The sequence below is a fragment of the Mus caroli genome, chromosome 3 (genome assembly GCF_900094665.2).
Source record: "Mus caroli chromosome 3, CAROLI_EIJ_v1.1, whole genome shotgun sequence".
NCBI lineage: Eukaryota > Metazoa > Chordata > Mammalia > Rodentia > Muridae > Mus > Mus caroli.
Window position 1 is genome coordinate 123,623,795 of NC_034572.1, and position 17,897 is coordinate 123,641,691.

Genomic DNA, 17,897 nt, shown 5'->3' on the forward strand with positions numbered 1-17,897 from the left:
AGAACGAGAGAGAGAGAACAAGGTGGGGGGGGGATTGAAGCTGGGTAGGACTGCAATGGGAGCTATAGGAAGAGATGGACTGAGATTACAAAGATTATATTTTATTAAAGTTGTATAACACCCATCTTAATAATACCATAGCCACAGACTTTCAAGTGTGCCTCTTACAAACAGTTGTTCTAGCTTATCTAGTGATAATTAAGTCTGCTCATTTACTTTCAGAAGTCCAAGTCATGTCACAAGAGCAAAACAGTAACATTTGTAATCACAAATGGACCACTAAGTCAGGACCAGTTAACATAATTGAGCTTTGGTAAAACCTAATGCTTACTTGATCCACTCTAGTGCGTTCATAGTATCACTGCCGACACCAATCACAACTGTGCTAAACACACATACATGCAAACACACATGAAACCAGCAGGTTGACACTCTGGACACACATAAATCAAGAATTCACTACAATCCTAGAGGAATAACATCGACAGACCTTCACACTGTAACCCTTCAAACTATAGCTGACTTGCCCTGCTGCACCACCCCCTCACCTTACAATGCAGTTACACTGAAGACCTACTAACCAGGGCCCCTGTGTTCACCAGTACACTGCAGTCTGATTTCCTCTTTCCACTTACGAAATCTTCCCTTTTGACAATAGAAAAGCATTTCCTCTCGAGGTAAGGCACTGTTTAAAATCCTAAATCACTGCCTTTTCAAGTTATAATTATAAATGCTGTTTCCCTATTAAGTATTTCTGGAAGCCACTGTATTATTCCTTAGAATAAAAATACAGATTGAAAAATTCTTATCTAAAATACATGGAGCCAGAAAGTTTTCAGTTTTTACATTTTCTTTCAGATTCTGGAATATGTATATATAACAGATGAGGTATCTTAAATGAATCTAAAGCTAACCATAGACTAACATATATTTCACATGTACCTGAAACATGGGGTCCAATAGTAATTGTAGGTGTTTCTAGCACATCTAGGATTAACTATGTATGACCTATCATGAGAAAAGTAGAACTGTCCACTTGAGTCATATCAGTTCTGAAAACATCTGGCTTTTGTAGTATTTCATATTCCAGATTAAGGAAACTCTATCTGTCCCTTTTCAATGTGAAAGCTAACTTTAGGTAAACAATCAGTTTTGATGGATTATCCCCCTATTGACGTCAGGTAGCTCTACGTTCCTCAGTCCTGTCATAACCCTAGCGTGAGACTAAGATCAATGAGGCCAGGTGGGAGAAGTGTATGAATGGAGGTCTTGAGAAGAACTGCCCCTCAGTCTATACTGGCTCTAGGTCCCAGCTTTTGAAGCTTTGAAAAAAACCAAAGGAGAAAAAAGGAGGAGCTGGAATCTTCGCAAGCAAAGGAAAGAGCTAAATGGACCATCCACCTGGACGACACAGGGGAACCCTAGCTCAAGAAGAAATAAAACTAGCACAGACTCTGAAGCTGAGAAAATATGAAAACACAGAAGCCCTGAAGAAAAGGTGTAAGGTAAGGTGCTCTCTAAGGGTCAGCAAGACCAAGAATCTTTGCTCGTGTGGCTCAATTTTAATAACTGGGCAAATTGAGGATTTGCTTCTACATAACGTGGATAAACACACAGAAGAATGAAAGGCAGATCCATGTCTACCACCTATTGGCTGAGAGAAAATGGATACCTGGCACCTCTGAGCTGTTCCTTATTAATAGCAGCAGGTTTCACAGTAACATCCACTACAGGACTGGCAGGATTCACCCAGTGTAGCAGACAAACAGGAGCTCTGCACTCGTGAGACTCAAGGGATGTTCTTCACTTTCTGTCCTATCTCCCCATGCCCAAACAGTGCTATATTTACAAGGGATTAAGAAAGGTATCAGAGCCCAACTGAAGGAATTGCCACTAGCTAAATCAATGGGTTTTCATAAGTCCAACTCATCAATATAAATGAGAGTTTGAAGATATTAATGAATACTAAAGCAATGGGTGACAGTTAAATAAAGAACATGGTATTCAGGAATGGAGCACTAGCTCAGCCGCTAGAGTACTTGCTGAGCAATGAGGACCAGAGCTAAGCTCTCAGCACCTACAGAAAGTGAAAGGAAGATTCCAGTCCACGTGGAATACCATTCCTTACATGCCTGCACTTCCAGCTCCAAGAAGTACAAAGCACTCTCCTGAGCTCTGCTTGTGCACAGACCCATGCCTCTGCACATGTGCACATACATAGGAATGAAAAAACAAAAACCAGTACATCTGCACATCTCAAAACAATTTCTCATAGAATGCTAAGGTCATCAATATGTGGACATACATCACCAAGGGCATTGCAAATTGCTTTAAAATCCTGTCAAAGACATGTCCTTTAACCCGTGTGGCTGTGAACATGTGTTATTACAGCAGTTGGAGGGTGGAGGCAAGAGCGTTAGAAGGATAGCATTGGCTCTACAGAGAATATGAGACCAGCGCGAGCTACATGATACTCGCAGTCTCAATAAATCAAGAGCATCAATAAAAAGGAAAAACTGTATGATTTGATGCTCATTATCAGGAAACACTTTAACAAATAATTGGCCCGTGTAAATGAAGTTCTCAGAAACAAGCCGCACCTGTGTTAAACAATTCTATAAGCCTTGACAGGTTTTACAAAGCTGGAATGCTACAGACTGAAATCCAAAGTCATCTTGACTATCGCTCCCTTACTAGCCATTGATTCCCCACCTCTGTGTGTGACCTAACATCCTAGAGACAGGTAAATCTTTCTGGAATGTACAGAAACTCAGCCTCTGCCAATGCAACAAGAGTGTTGACAATCAGATCACATCTGAGCCCCAGCAGAGGTTCCTCCACTGGGCTGTGCATCCCCTCGGCCTGATGTTTCCACCAATAGATTTGAAAAGTGCCTCCACTATGACTCCCTTGACTCTGCTACTGTCAAACTTCCCAAACCATCACCACACTAGAACCTAGGACTTAGGGACCTGTGTGTGCGAGTCAGTCACTAACACTTAGCTTTGAATAAATCCTTAATCCCTTTGAACTGATAGCTTTGTTTCTGTTTGTTTTGCATCAATAGAACTACTACAGACATACCAACTAAGTTCAATGAACTATTATGGACTGGATCCAGGGCCATGAATACAACTATATAAAACTGGACAATTACTAAGAACTGACCACAGGCCATATACACCAAATGTTATCACACCAATGTTCAACCTCCTGTGACTGTACTACCTTCATGATTGGCAACACACAGGGCAAGCAGTATTTGGGAGTAAAGTTCATGGCTAAGATTTGGCTTTCAGACAACAAAGGGAAAAGTATATAAGGAATTATAAAGAAGGTGGTTTATTTGGATAAAACATACAAGGGAATACCTTTTAAACTTGAAAAATCTGAAATCAAGTTAAAATAAAAATTTAAAACATTTCTGAAAAACAACTTCTTCCTACCTGGAATCTCTTATTTTTATCCCCCTCAAATCATGTAAAAAGATTTGAATATTTTAAACAATACACACAGAACAGCAGGTTTTGGTTAGACAAATTAGCAACTCCTTCCAACAATAATAAATACAGTAGGAAGAGAACTCGGTCATATAAAGTCACTTGAAAGAGCTCCCTCACTCCCTCATCTCCTCTTAAGCCCTGAGTTGTTTAATTGTCAATAGTTACCTATCAAAGCACAAAAATATAATTAAGCAGGTCGTCACTACACAACCCTATGTACTTCTTTAGTGAATGATAGAAACTGTTTCACAAGCAGGCAAATACTGATGTGGTGCGTCTAAGCACATGCTGAGAGGACCCAAGGGGACCCAGACCCTGTAAAACAATCTTACTTTCCTACCATATTAAAAAAAAATCCACATAGCTCATTTTGATTAGTCTGAAGGAACATGCAAAGCAGAAAGCATTATTCCTAAGGGGTACTACGGCAACCAGCAGGAGCTTCAGTCAGGCTCCACTCCTTTGCACACAGCTTGGCAAGACAAGCATGTCTAAAAGAAGAAAACATTCAACCATCAAAGACGTGATTAAGTCAAGTGAGCCACGTTCTTTCTGTAACCCACACTGAGGTGTTCATCAAGCTCAATCCTCAGACATTTTCTAAAGACTGAGACTGCAAAATAAAGACAGTTTGAAGAAGTGAAGACGGAAAGTGTGTGAAGCTAAAGCAGACCTGCTTCCTCATCCTCCTCCTCCTCTTCCTCATCATCGGAAGCTGATGACAAGGGAGTTGGTGTGGAGCTAGCTTGATTATTAACACAGTCACCATACTGCATGCCTGTAAAGTGGAAAGCACAAACACAGGAGTCAAACCAACAGCAAAGGCAAGGAAATAAATCTTGACATTACATTAAAAGTGAGAGAGATCTGACATTCCAAAGGACACCCCAGCATGCATATTAATATCAGCAGATTATTATCAAAACCAGACCCATTAGAAAAATCTATGCAAAGCAGTTTAGTAAGAGCAATTTTAACTTGAACTAACTGGTTTAAGCATAAAAAAAAGTACCATATGTTTCACTGACTGTAGAATCCACAGTGGTGTTCTCAGAAAATATATCTGAACTCTTATCAATATTTACCTCCTTCAGCCTTGAGACTGTTGCAGTCCATTTGCTTTGAGAACATGCTTTCCTGGAAGGTAGTGATCATTTCTAGTGAACTAAATTTGTACAGCTATATGCTAAACACACTCCTCTTGTATGCTAATACTACCTTGATGATAGCTCAGTTGCCATAACAGAAAAGAATAAACGGCAGTTAACACCTATAATGAGCTCAGTTCTCTGCTTACTGGGGACACCATAGCCTTGAGTGTGACAATAACAGCAGTGCTTTTCAGTTCCTGAGATGCTCAGTGCCCAGTGTCACCCTATAGCTTACATATATATGGATAGGAACTAAGCCCACCAGAAGGTAAACTGGGAACGCCACACCAGGCGCTGCTCGCGGTATAAGACCTCCCTTATCATACAGTCATTACCTAATCTGCTAAAACCAAAATGTAAAAATTAACATCCATAAAGTCTTACAGGAAAATACAACTAATCTAACTTAAAACTGACAACACTTTATAAACAGGAGTAAACACTTGCTTAGGAGAACAATCTCCTAGCTCTATTTTGAAAAAGGAAAACTCCAGAAACAGCTGGGGTTTCCAAGACCACTCAATAAGGCTGCAAACACTCTCAAGTGTCACCATCACAGGCTCTGCCGCCTCCTGTGCTCTCACGTCTATTTTTTGGGTGGCCTGTTTGGTTCATGTGAATAAAGAGAACTCATCCTGAGAATAAGAAGCAGCTGCTAATAATAAGCACATTTGAGTTCAGAGGAAAGCCGAGGTTAATCTGTATATAATTAAGATTGATCTTCCCACTAATTTGAAGAGTCATGGGAATCTGCTAGCTTTGATGTTTTTGGACTTTGTCTTTTGTCTTTTGTCTTTTCAGTTGGTTTCACGCTGTAGTCCCGGCTGGTCCTGAACTCATGGAACTCCTGTCTCAGTCCCCTAAGTGATGAGATTACAGGGGTAAACTACCATACCTGGCTAGCTGAAACATTTAATATAGATAAATAAGAATATGCTTGAGTTCATCTAAAAAAGTAAAACTCAACATAAAATATATTCACGAAGCACATGACAAATTGACACCTTCCAAATTCAGCAGCTTGGTCTACTAACCACCTACTAAAAATGAAAACTTAGCTAATAACAAATTAGATTAAATATACCAACAAGTTACAGTTAAACAGACCCAATATAAAAGTTTTTTCACAGAAGAAATCTTTACATTTAGTGACTTCTGTCATACTTCCTTGATGTGCTATTGTTAGTGCTATACTTAATGGTACATATGTACGTGTAAAGATGGCATAGGAAAAAAAGATACTCTGTTTGCTGCATTAAAGAGAGGCTAAAAAAAACAGGAAAATAAGAGAATCCTTTCTTCATGACTGGATTAGGACAGTTTGCTACTCAGAGGAGCCACAGAACAAAGCAAATATATATATATATATATATATATATATATATATATATATATATATATATATATATATATATATATAAACATTTCCCCTCCAGATTTAGAGAAATATTATTTATTTCAATTATTAGAAAAAATATAAGGTCTGGTTAAGAGGAAATAAGATAACTAAACAATAATAAGAATTCATTCAGCAATGCAATGATTTAATTCACTAAAACAAACCTTTAAGTATGAGAATATTATTTATGTAGACTTTAGAACACACTGCGGTTGTCCACTTACTATATTAACCAAATGTCACATACCTTCCTCCCACCATGACTTTAGTATGTTCAGAAATTAGCTTACCTTTGCTTGTTCAAATAAGCTCCCTAAAAGCTTAGGAATATTGATAAATAAGAACATGATAGTTCTGGACCACAAAAGAATGATAGCAGCTTTGGAATAAGAGTACTCCATTTAAAAGTCTAGTTTATTTAGAAGGCAACAAAGGGGTAATTCTTGCCACAATCACCAACACCATAACACAGGTATCTCACAATACAGGAAGCACTTAAAGAGGGTTGCTTCCATTCAAACCTCCTTTAAGGGCTAAAACCCATATGCATGGGCTAGGTCACCAATAAAGTAAGACTGTAACATCGCCTCCTAGAGCTCACCCGGAAAGTCTACGGAAATTTATAGAAACCACCTACTATACTCTAAATCAACGACTTACGAGCTATGGATTTAGTGAAGCCAAGAGGCTGAGAGCACTTGAGAGGACTTGACACACTGAGCACTGCAGGTGACAGACTCCGGGATTTAAGAGGACACGCCCCCAGCAGTGGCAGCACTAACAGGAACACTCAGGAAATAAACCAAATAAGATTTCTCGGGGGTGGGGGGGGTTGGGGGGGTCCTCCTGCTGAGCTCTCTCAGAAAAGTCTCACTATCCTGATGACAGCTGGACCTTTGAGGGTATATTTCCTGTGGGTTGCATCTTTCCTATTAGAGATAGAACATTGCTATAAGGAAGCTGGAAAACAAAACAAAACAAAACCAACTCATTTTGTTTCCCTTTTCCAAACAAAATAAATCCACTTTCCTGATCAATTTCTATTTTCTAATGTCTTCTGGAATACAGGGAAATTAAAATTATGGACCCAGGAGTCAAATTTCACAGGCTTCTTACAAAACCAAAAGAAAGAGCCACCATACCACTCATTACTGTGGTCTGGGAACGTGGCTTATGTGGGACACTGGTCCAAGCTGCACACACATACCCTAGGTCTGCCCCCCAAGCCCCCCCAAGGGAACAGCGTTACTGACAAGCACATTTAGATTAAATTACTACTGAAGGTCTTCTGCAGAAGGCATCCTTGGGGGTGGCTTAACAAAAGCTATCCTCACTGTCCCCATCCCCTACCCACCCATGCACACAGCTATGATGGCAAGAAATTGAACTGGTCTCAAGAGATCCACCCCATTGTGAAGGGCATTTTTTTTTTATTTCAAGAGTTTAGATTTTTGGAGCAACTTTTATCTTTCCTAAAATGTCTTCAAGGCAACAAACACTAGAAGGCTTTGCAAGAGCTCTCATGAAAGGCCAGCTTTTTAAGAAACTCACATGCACATTCTGTAGGGACTATCTTTCCACCCAAAGAAGTGCCTTGTTAACAGCTTTGTCCCCACCTTAGAAAGGACTCGGTAACCCTGACTTCAAAAGCATACTCTGAAATACCGCACTGAGGTGTAAGACCTGTCTGTGGCTACAAAGAAAGTATCCTCTCCCCTTAAATGACTAACAAAGGCACCCGAACTTAAGACTGTTTTCTGAAGATGCCTCGGGTACGGGTGAAGCATGTTAGGACTTCGCTGGCACTGTCCTCTTCAGAAGCAGAGGGGGTGGGAGACAGGAGCAAGGACAGTGAACCTGTGTGTGCACATCAGCCCCTAAACACTACTGGCACACCTATCAACCTTCAAAGTGTCCCGTGAGAGCAAGCAAAAACAGTAAGAAATACTCAACAGAGGAGCAGTGTGACAGTGCAGGGAGAAACTGGGACTCTGCTAGAACTCAGGAGACAGAGACAGCTGGACACTAAGTGTGAGTTCAAGGCCACCCTGGTCTACAGAGTGAGTCCCAGGTCAATAGGGGCTACATAATGAGACCCTGTCTCAAACACACAAGAAAAGAACAACTGGGCTCTGGGTTCAAATTAGGTTCAGCCATATACTACTTGTTAGTGCTTGTGAAGTTAGTAACTGCTATGCCCAGGACTGCTGGGTCCTGGAAACCTGACTGGGGCGACGCAGGAATGAAGAAACTGCAGACACTGAAGAAATGACAGACACACATACAGAAAAGCTGAGACCAGGTGGGCTTTGCTCTCTCTGACGGAGAGCAATTACTATGTGACCCGAAACTCAGCGTGTTTATTATGTACAGCACAAGGAGGAGGGGTTAGTCTTGGTGGGAGGTCTCTGTAAGGGAGCAGTCTCAGCTGTAAATATCCAGGAGGAAGAAGCTGTAGGTAGGAGGAGGAGGAAGCTGCAGTTGCTGCTTTCTGTACACACTGTCAACATTCGTGCTTGGACCAGGGGAAGGCTTTGGCCCTGAGCCTGACCCGGAAAAGGCCTTGCCATGTCCATGGATCTGAGGCACTGGGTCCTTGACATGGCCGTGCTCATGTCAGACAACACACAATTCACTTAGGCCTTCCTCTGCTCCCCACATCTCCCCCTTTCTTATTTCTTAGATGTTCACGAAGACTCTCCGTGCTTAGTCCAGAGGTGGTTCGCTGAAATGCTCAACACCAGACTGTAAGAAGGAGAAGAGGGAAGAACATAACAGCTGCTGTGCCCAACAAAGTGAAAGGAATGTTTAGCAGGTTCAACAGACTGAAGACTGAAGCTTGTCAAGGACTGTTTTCAGACAGTAATAGGAGAGCCAATCTTACATAAGCCTCCTCCATTCCTCGGGTGCTGACATAACTGGCTCAAATACACACTATCGCTGTGGATCCAAACAGCCAGGGGTGGGCCTCGGCTCGTTCCCCAATCATATCTGCTCTTGCTATAGATCTAAGGGGCTGCTCTCACACATGCCAGTATTCATCTGTGTGACATTAAATTCTGTCTAAATTTCAGAGCTGTAGCTCACCACCAATAGCCGAAGAGAGCCCACCAGGATTCCAGGTAGTAAAAAAGTACTCTCTCAAACAAAGGATGCCATTAGTATAAACAGGTGTGCAAAGATGTGACCAAGCCACTCAGTGAAAAAGCGATGGCCTGGGGATGTAGGTCCAGTAGGCTTTTCCCCTGACTGGACTTACCTGAATGGATATGATTACCAGACACATCAGAAATATAGCTGCAGGGTTATTTCCCAACCCCAGGCCTCGTGCTCCCTCCTCCGACATTTGCATCAGCCTTTTTATTTGACCCCACGTTGGTGGTGTCGCCCTCCTTGAAGTTTGTGCAGGAGGCCTCCTCCTTGGAGACCGCTCGATTGGCTTCAAGGGCCACACTTTCGGTTTCTCTGTGGGCTCCAGTCTCAGCCTCTTCACACCTGCAACCAGGAACTTCACTGCATCCAAAGCTCTTTAGGTGCCTTGAAGGTACCCAAAGTGGGTGTCCCTCACCTTCAGGGAAGACACAAGAATACCCTCTTCCCCACATTAGCAAGGGAACAGGCCAAACCACTTTCTTGTCACCTCAGGTTTTATTTCCCTGTTCTCTGGCGACCAGTGCCATTCTGTTAATGTCATCTTTGCACAATTAAAACTTAGTGTAAATGAAGCCCTGTTTAGAGACCCAGTAGGAGCAGAGATTTTACCCTTTTTGTTTTTCTAACTGTTGCTTGATCCACCTGTGGGGTCTTTCTACATTCCCCTGTCCCTGAGGAATGCCCATGTTGTAAGCTATTTTGTGTTGAACTCAGAAGTTTTTTAATGCAGAAAAGCTATAAGCAGGAACACTGTCTACCTATGTGCTGTGGATGGCCCATCCCAGCAAATCCAAGGCAACGAGCAACAGCATGCTGGCTGGCAGCCTCCCTGTGCGAGCAGGGCACAAACAATATGAGAACAGCTATCAATAGACATATGCACCAACTGTACTCTGTCAAAGGAGACGACATGAAGAAAGAACAGCCATCTGCCAGACAGCACTAGGACATAACATTCCAGGGTCAGTGCCGTCATGCATGACAGGCTGGAAAGGACCACTGTGGGCATATCGCTTTAGCCTAGCCTGCTCTCAGAAAATGGCAAGTGTCTTTTGTAAAAAAGGGGGTGGGGGCAATGACACAAAGCATGGCTATCATGGATTTTTTTTTTTTTTTAAATCAGGGCAGGCTGCACAGCAAGAGGGAATCGGAGCAAGGACCCTAAGACCAAGATGTCGGCCATGCATTACCACCAGCCAGTGGTCTGGGGAAAGCTATATGTGGCCAGATATGGCCAACATAGCAAGGACTCTGACTTGGAAGCAAGAGTTCCAGGAGCTGATGGGGAAGATGGTATACCTTCTGATCTGGTGCCTGAACAATGTAGGCCATCTCTAAGGCTTGCCTTCCTCCTACTATATAAGAGTATAGGCTGTAAATATTGACAGAGGGGAAGGCAAAATAATCTAAAACTATGCAAACTGCAGAGTTAACTCACTGAGTACACTGTGCATGGTACTTCAGAACCCAAGGAAGAGTGGTGGAGTGGTAGGGGCTGTAACATAGTCAGGGGTGTGTGTAAACAGGTTAGCTAAAGCAAGGGGCTAAGACTGTGTGCCTTCAGGTACAGTATACTACCTTGGATGGTGGAAGCCGAGAATCAAGCTGGCCAGAATAATCAGTCAATGAATGCTGCTAGACACTGAACTGCTGCCCGAGCCAGTGCTGCCGACCTCCTGACTGAGACATTCCTTACTTCTAGATCTTTACCTAGCATTCCTAGAGTGTGTTTGAGTCCCTCTGAGATAAAATTTGCCACCAAATCATAGCAAAGGTTCAAAACCCTAGATAAGGAATGCCCTAAATGCAACTATTTCAGAATGCTCTGCAGTGGCCAGAGTGCCCCAGTAGGGGTCATGGATGACTTTAGGATTACTAGTGAAAAGGCGTGGCTGGGTCCTATATATTTACTTGGACACAGCCACTTCCATACAGCCAGGGTCATCCTATCCTCAAAAGTAACTGGCAGGGAGAAGAGTGACCAGTCTAAGTTCTCGGGTAATAAGCTTAAGTGCTGAGCCAATCTATATCTCCCAGCTGTTCCCAAAATCATTAGAGTTTTGAAAAAAATCCCTGTGAATGTCTAGTTTTGGGGGTGTACAGTATGCTCCCCTATAATTTTATCTAGGTATTGGAGTGGAGATACCTTCTGGATCTTTTCTTGAGCAATTTGAAGACACCCAGGTCTAAAGGCTGTTTTTGAGGTCTACAAAGTTCATGGCCAGTTCGGTAGAATCAGGATGACTGATCAGAAGATCATCTATATAGTGGGTGATGTAAACCTTAGCTTTTTTGTCAGGTGTGAGCTTGCCAGACTCACCAACAAATTCCTAACACATGGCAGGGCTATGTTCATACCCTGGGCAAGTGCTGTGCAGACAGATCAAGATTAGGCAACAGAGGGGTAAAAGCAAACTTTCTGAGATAGCAAGGATGAAGCCAAGTGGTGAAAAGCAACCCTTTAAGTCAACTATAATGAAATGAAAATGTGATAATACAGCAGGAGGTGCTGGGGCCCACTGCCCTCATGACTTCGTTTATATTCTTAAATCCTATAACTGCCTCTATTCACCTGATTTCTTTTTTGGATAGATAGGGGTGTTCTGGGGATTAATAGACTTGTCCGTGTGTCTGCACTGTACCTGTACTACAGTGGAGGCAACTACAGTGGAGGCAATTTCCCCCTATGAGTGGCCACTGATCTACCCACACAGGTTTCTCTGATGGCCAAGTGGTCTGGGAGGCAAATTTCCATTGGGCATGCATTGTAACATTTACCAGGGCTGCTGGTGAAAAGCAGCAGTCATGTGATACCCCACTCGGAGCCTTTAATAATCACCCTGAGTATCACAAGAGGAACTGCACCTTGAATTTTATCTAAACCTCATAAAGGATTAAGTTGGTGGTGCAGTATCTAATGGTAGTACGGTTTTGGCTGATACTTCAGCCTTATAAAATCACAAGGATGCTGGGTAGAATGTGAGGCCTCAAAGCACCTTTATGACCTTTGGCACCCTGATAACTAATTATAGAAAACTGTAATGAAGGCCACAAACTGTGAGCATCTTTCTTCGTTTAGCATTGGGGAATTGGTGCAGCTATTTTAAATGCAGGTGTAGTCCCAAAAGAAGTTGGGGTAACTGAACTATAACCTTAATTCCTCACTGAACAGTCTTCATCTCTTACTCCCAGGTGAATCTGTAGCTCCTGTGGGCTCTGAATGCTTCTGCCTAAGGTAAGTCCTACTCTGGCTGCTGGCTTAAAATGATCCTCACTGGAGGGTGGTCTAAGTCAGGTGGTGGAGCTGAGGTTCAACCCCACCCCCCACGCCCCCACCCTGGCCTACGGCTGCCTTACAGAGCTGACCAATGGTACATTTTGGTAGCTGAGGGTCACTGTCTCTCCTATCACTCATGGTTGGCCCTCGGGGTGGTGGCACCTGTTGTTTAAAAGGACATCAGCCATTCCCTGGGCCCTCTCCAGGCTGCTAATGAATTCTCAGTTGTGAATAGCATTTTAACCCAGTGGACTCCTCTCTGACATCTCAGATAAAAGTCTGGGAAGCTGTGCAGATCATGGGACATGGTAGGTACATGCTTCTTTTTTAAAAAAATTGAAATCCTTGTGGCAGCAATCACATGCAAAATGTCCTGTTTTTCTATATGTGTAACAGGCAGCATTTTCCCCTCAGGGCATATAACTTACTAAATGATTGATGAGAGAGACATGTCTTGAAGGTGGCTAGGACATTATGCCCACATAAAATCTAATCATCCCCTGTAAATTTAAGTGCTTTTGATAATACCTACGTGTTTCCTTACAAGTCTTGCCAGCATTTTCAAGGACCAAGTGATAATGTAAATACCTTTCCTGCACTAGGGTCAGCTATAAGGTGGCACTGCAGCTTGAAAGAACCAGGCCACAAAGTCTGGGTACAATCTGGCCCTGTCCGATCTGCTTTCCACAAGGGTTTTTCCCCCTTGGAGGACAATTTTCTCTATAGCCTTTAAGGCAGCTATGTTAACTCGTTGGTGAGTTTACAAAGTATAGTGTACTTGGCTGCTGGTGCCTATAGCCATAGCAGTTCCACGAGCCAGACTATGCTGTGCTTGGTCCTCACACAACTCTGTAAGCCCAACCTTAAATAGCAGCTAATCCCCTGGATGGACTCAAGAGTTTTCCATGTTTAACCAATCACTGCCAAGCATTGCCACTGAGGATATGCTAAGTAACTCCTTGGGTATAGAGGGCTACAGGCCCTTAGGTTGTCTAGGCTTGCTTGATCTCTCAAGATTTAAAAGGTAGTCTCACAACAGCTATCATTTGAATTCTGTGAATCAGTTTTGCTCCAACAGGAGAAAGCAGCTGATTTTCCTAAAATCTGACAGCCTAACAAGGTTTGCTGTAGAGGAGTGAGATTATGTCCATTAAAGCTCCCTGCTGGCCAGGTCCAACGCACAGTTCCCTGGGACTGGGCATCCTCAACCCCAATTACCATAATCACTTTCCTTAGTATTAGGGTCCAGGGCATCAGGCAGTCAGAGCAAGCCTGCCCTGTGAATTCAATTTACCTCACTGCCTTTGCAGATCCAACTCTACACAGCCTGCCTTCCTTTGAGGAAAGAACCATGAATCTATGCACTCACATACAGTAAGACTCCAAAAACTGTAAGTGAAATGGGAATAGGCTTGGGTGCTCAGCCCTGCATCCCTTAGCTTTTCCCTCTCCTTTCCCAAGTAATCAATGCCTTGCCCCTCTTTGGGAAGCCGAGGGTAAGCCTAAGAACTGCTCGAGAGGGAATGTTTTCTGTCTGCTTCACAGCTCCCCCAAGCCTCCTTTGGAGCATTAACATGACTGTTCATCTCTAGATTCTGCCTGCCATGTTTTAGACCTAACGCTCACAATTAATTATACCCCGCCCCCTTTACCTTTATTTTTATCTTTCTCTTTACCTTTATTTGCGAACTTCTCTGGGGGGCGTTCCCTCATCCGACCGATGCAAGCTCCCCACAGTCCAGGGTCTCTGTTCACAGGGCGCCACTTGCCACATCCAGCAAGGCTAGGTACTGGAAACCTGACTGGGGTGACGCGGGAATGAAGAAACTACAGACACTGAAGAAATGACAGACACACATACAGAAAAGCTGAGACCGGGTGGGCTTTGCTCTCTCTGACAGAGAGCACTTACTAAGCAACCCCGGAACTCAGCACTGTTTTCTAGGTGCAGCATAAAGGAGGAGGGGCTAGCTAGTCTTGGGGGAGAGGTCCCTGTAAGGGAGCAGTCTCAGGCTGTGAATATCCAGGAGAGAGAGAACTGCGGTTGGCCGGAGGAAGCTACTATCAATGCTGTCTGCACACAGTGTCAACATTAATGCTCAACCCAGGGGAAGGCTTTGCCACTTCCCTGAGCCTGACTAGGGGAAGGCTTTGCCACTTCCCATGAGCCTGTATGGCATTAGGGTCTCGGCATGGACATGTTCATGTTAAATAATACACATTCACTCAGGATAGGACTTTAGCTGCTCCTCACAACTAACTTCCCCACTTTTCACTAACTAATCTGTAAGATGGGATAGTTACTATCTCAAATACTTGTTGTAAGGATTAAGTCTAATGCTTAGTTAGGCATGTGGTACCTGACATGAACAAAATAGCTATGTTAGTTACTGCTGTATTTTGAAAACATGCTGTGTATAATTAATTTGAAATGATTATCGGTTTGTTTTTCAGAGGGTCTCGTGTAATCCAGATTAGCTTCAAACCTTACGTGCAGCTGAGGCTGGCTTGGCTTTCTGGGGCTGATCCCTGTCTTCTTCCCACTATCTATGTAGTGCACTCTCTCTTCCGCTGGGGCACAAGGATTCAATGAATGTGCCTTCATACCTGGCTCTGTAAGCTAACTCTTACAAAACCAAAAATAAAAAAGGGAATGTTTTCTAGAACTGCCAGGTGTTTTTCCAGATGACCATCTCTAGAGTCTGCCCGCCATGTTTGAGACCTATCGATCACAAGTACATTCCACCCCCTTTACCTTCATTTTTATCTTTACCTTTGAGAACTTCTTTGGGGGGCATAAAAAGAAGGCTGGGATGATGGCTCAGTGTTTGATAAAGCACTTGTGCAAGCATGGGAACCAGAGTCTGTGTCCTCAGAGCCACAGAAAAGCCAGGCAGGTGAACAGCCACCTAGAATCCCAGCATTCAAGGAGACAGACAGACGGGATCCCTAGGGTGAGCTAGTTAGCTAGACTACAGAAAACAGCCAAGCTCCACGGTCAGCTAGAAACGCTGCCTCAAACTAAAGTGGAAAGCTATTGAGAGACACCCAGTGTTAATGTCTATCTGGCTTACACACTCATGTGCACATATGCACACCCTCACTCAAGGAAACATGCATACACAGTGCATACCACACACATATACTAAAATAAAATCTACAAGTGCCACCACACCTAGCTTAGTCCCTGTACACTCAAGTCCTCTATAAAATGGTATGTGTGTATAAATTATGCATATTCTCCTCTATATTTTAAATTCTCTCTAGACTCTATATATACCTAATAAGCTTATTCTATATAAATAGTCGTTCTGCTGAGTCACTTAGGATATAACAGTGTCTGTGTATGTTCGGTACAGATGCTTCCTAGGAATTCTCAATCCCTGGTTTATGAGGTCTTCAGACACAGAGCTTAGGATGCAGACAGCAGTAGTGGTCACGTGGCCCCAGCACACTATATAAAGATGGAGCTCTCCACAGCTTCCAAGAGCTCCATTTTGTGTAGGCTACAACTTGTACAACAACAGTTTTCTTGACTCACGTAAACAATTAGATTCTATACCCTAGATCTACTCAAAGGCAAAAACAATTTGCTACTTAGAAAACAAATGAATAATTATGGGTTATAAATTTACACATCTGCAATATTACATTTTTCTGTTTTTTTATGCAAATAGCTGATCTTAGTTAAAGCAAAAGGCAGTCAACAGCCAACAATAAAAGTTGTATTTTATAGAAAGAATGTATAACGGTTCTGAATTAGACGCCTTTCACTTTACTACTTACTAACCTGTACTCTGGGCCAAGTTACTTCAACTCTATGAATCTTATTTCTTTAATTTGCCAAACAGAGATTTATGCCATATCATTAAAATGGGGATTAATGAGACAAACATATAGTTATTCTGAGTATAGTAAGCATTACATAAATGGCAAGAGTTTCTTCTCTGTCTAAAATGTGCCAGGAGGCAATACTGTGCTCGTTTAGGGTCAGAGTGCAGTGGAAAATGATAACTGAAGACATCATCAGTATAAGACACAGAAGGGGGGGGGGGAGTGTGGGGTGTGTTCAAGTTCACAATAAGCAAAGTCTTCCGACCACTGTGCCCTCTGAAGCAAACACTTAGAAGAACTAGATTCTATTCCTAGTTTCACGGGCTTTTGGGAACTGATAAAGAGTTTGGCACTGATTCTTTTCAAATCAAATAAGAAAACTTACAACACCTAATCCAAGCAAGTGACCACATAAACACTCAACCACCAGAGGCAGGGACAGCGGCCTAAGGATTTCCAGGGCCTCTCCTGAGATTAAGAACGTTCTAGAAGAGCTTCCACAGTCAAGGCTAGAGGCTGTCACGCACATGAAGTATGGTCCTTAAAACAGTTCCAGTGAGTTGGAAATACAAAGTCTGATAAATGAAAACAGATTAGCCAGAAACATCAAGATTTTAGAATTTTTGCCATATGGAAAGTAACCAAGAAAACTTCTGAAAGACAGGATAATGGAGAAAACAGGATCAAACCAGTCTATGTCAGCTCTGTCGCTGACATATTCAAGAGTATTAAATTAGCCGCACGGTCTGTCAATGATACATGTAGAAGTTACACTCCCATGACATCTCTCACCCCAAGCCCTCCAAATTGTGGATGATAACAAATGACAAGCACAAAAATCTCCAAACAAGACACAAAGATTCACTAAATAAGACGGTGATGGTTGATTTAGCCTAAAAAAAAAGTCTATAATGGTTTAAGAAAGGAAATTTAACATCCCAGATAGTATCCAATCAACAATAAAAATGATAAATTAACATGCAAGACTAAGCTGTCATTATTGAGTCTGAATTATAAATTACTTTTTTCATGTTTTCAGTTAGTTATGGTTATACACTGTGGCATTTTTAAATCAGCTACTGAGACATGAGTGTGCATATGCATAAAATGAGCAGCTCCTCACATACCTTTAGTCTGCATTTGCTCTGGGGGTGGTGGAGCAGAGGGTACAGGCCCAACTGGGTGACTTGGAGCAAGTGGCATTCTTGTTGATGAGGGTCCTGGCAAAACTGTGGATACTACGGAGCTGGACTTGGGAGGTTGGACATTTTCTGAAATAGGACAAGACAGAGAATCTGCAACTGAAGACAAGAAATCATTCACCCACAGCAACAAACTTGAAACATGTTAAAACAAGCTTACTAACAAAATGCAATGGCTCTGATGTCCACAGAAGCTGCAGTGCCATCACACCCGTTTGGTAGCTAGAAAGAAGGCAGTCCAAACAAACCATGGCTCCCAAAGTGGGAAAACTAGTCACTAATGTTTTAATAATTTGTAATAACAACTTTTATTAAAAGATTTCAAAAGCCGGGCAGTGGTGGCACACGCCTTTAATCCCAGCACTTGGGAGGCAGAGG

At 42.7% G+C, this 17,897-nt stretch overlaps 1 protein-coding gene across 3 annotated transcripts in view; it reads right to left on the bottom strand.

Annotated features, from left to right (window-relative positions):
* The window catches only part of Sec24b (SEC24 homolog B, COPII coat complex component), a 73,490-nt gene that overhangs the window by 33,444 nt on the left and 22,149 nt on the right, over positions 1 to 17,897 (bottom strand). Inside the window, exons 3-5 of one of the 3 annotated variants that reach the window (XM_029475010.1) lie at positions 17,445 to 17,588; positions 14,160 to 14,285; positions 4,177 to 4,281 (exon numbers count right to left, since the gene is read on the bottom strand). In XM_029475010.1, coding sequence (XP_029330870.1) covers positions 4,177 to 4,281; positions 14,160 to 14,285; positions 17,445 to 17,588 — 375 coding nt within the window. The remainder of the gene's footprint in view (positions 1 to 4,176; positions 4,282 to 14,159; positions 14,286 to 17,444; positions 17,589 to 17,897) is intronic. The other 2 variants (XM_021158257.2, XM_029475011.1) reach the window with 2 other exon arrangements.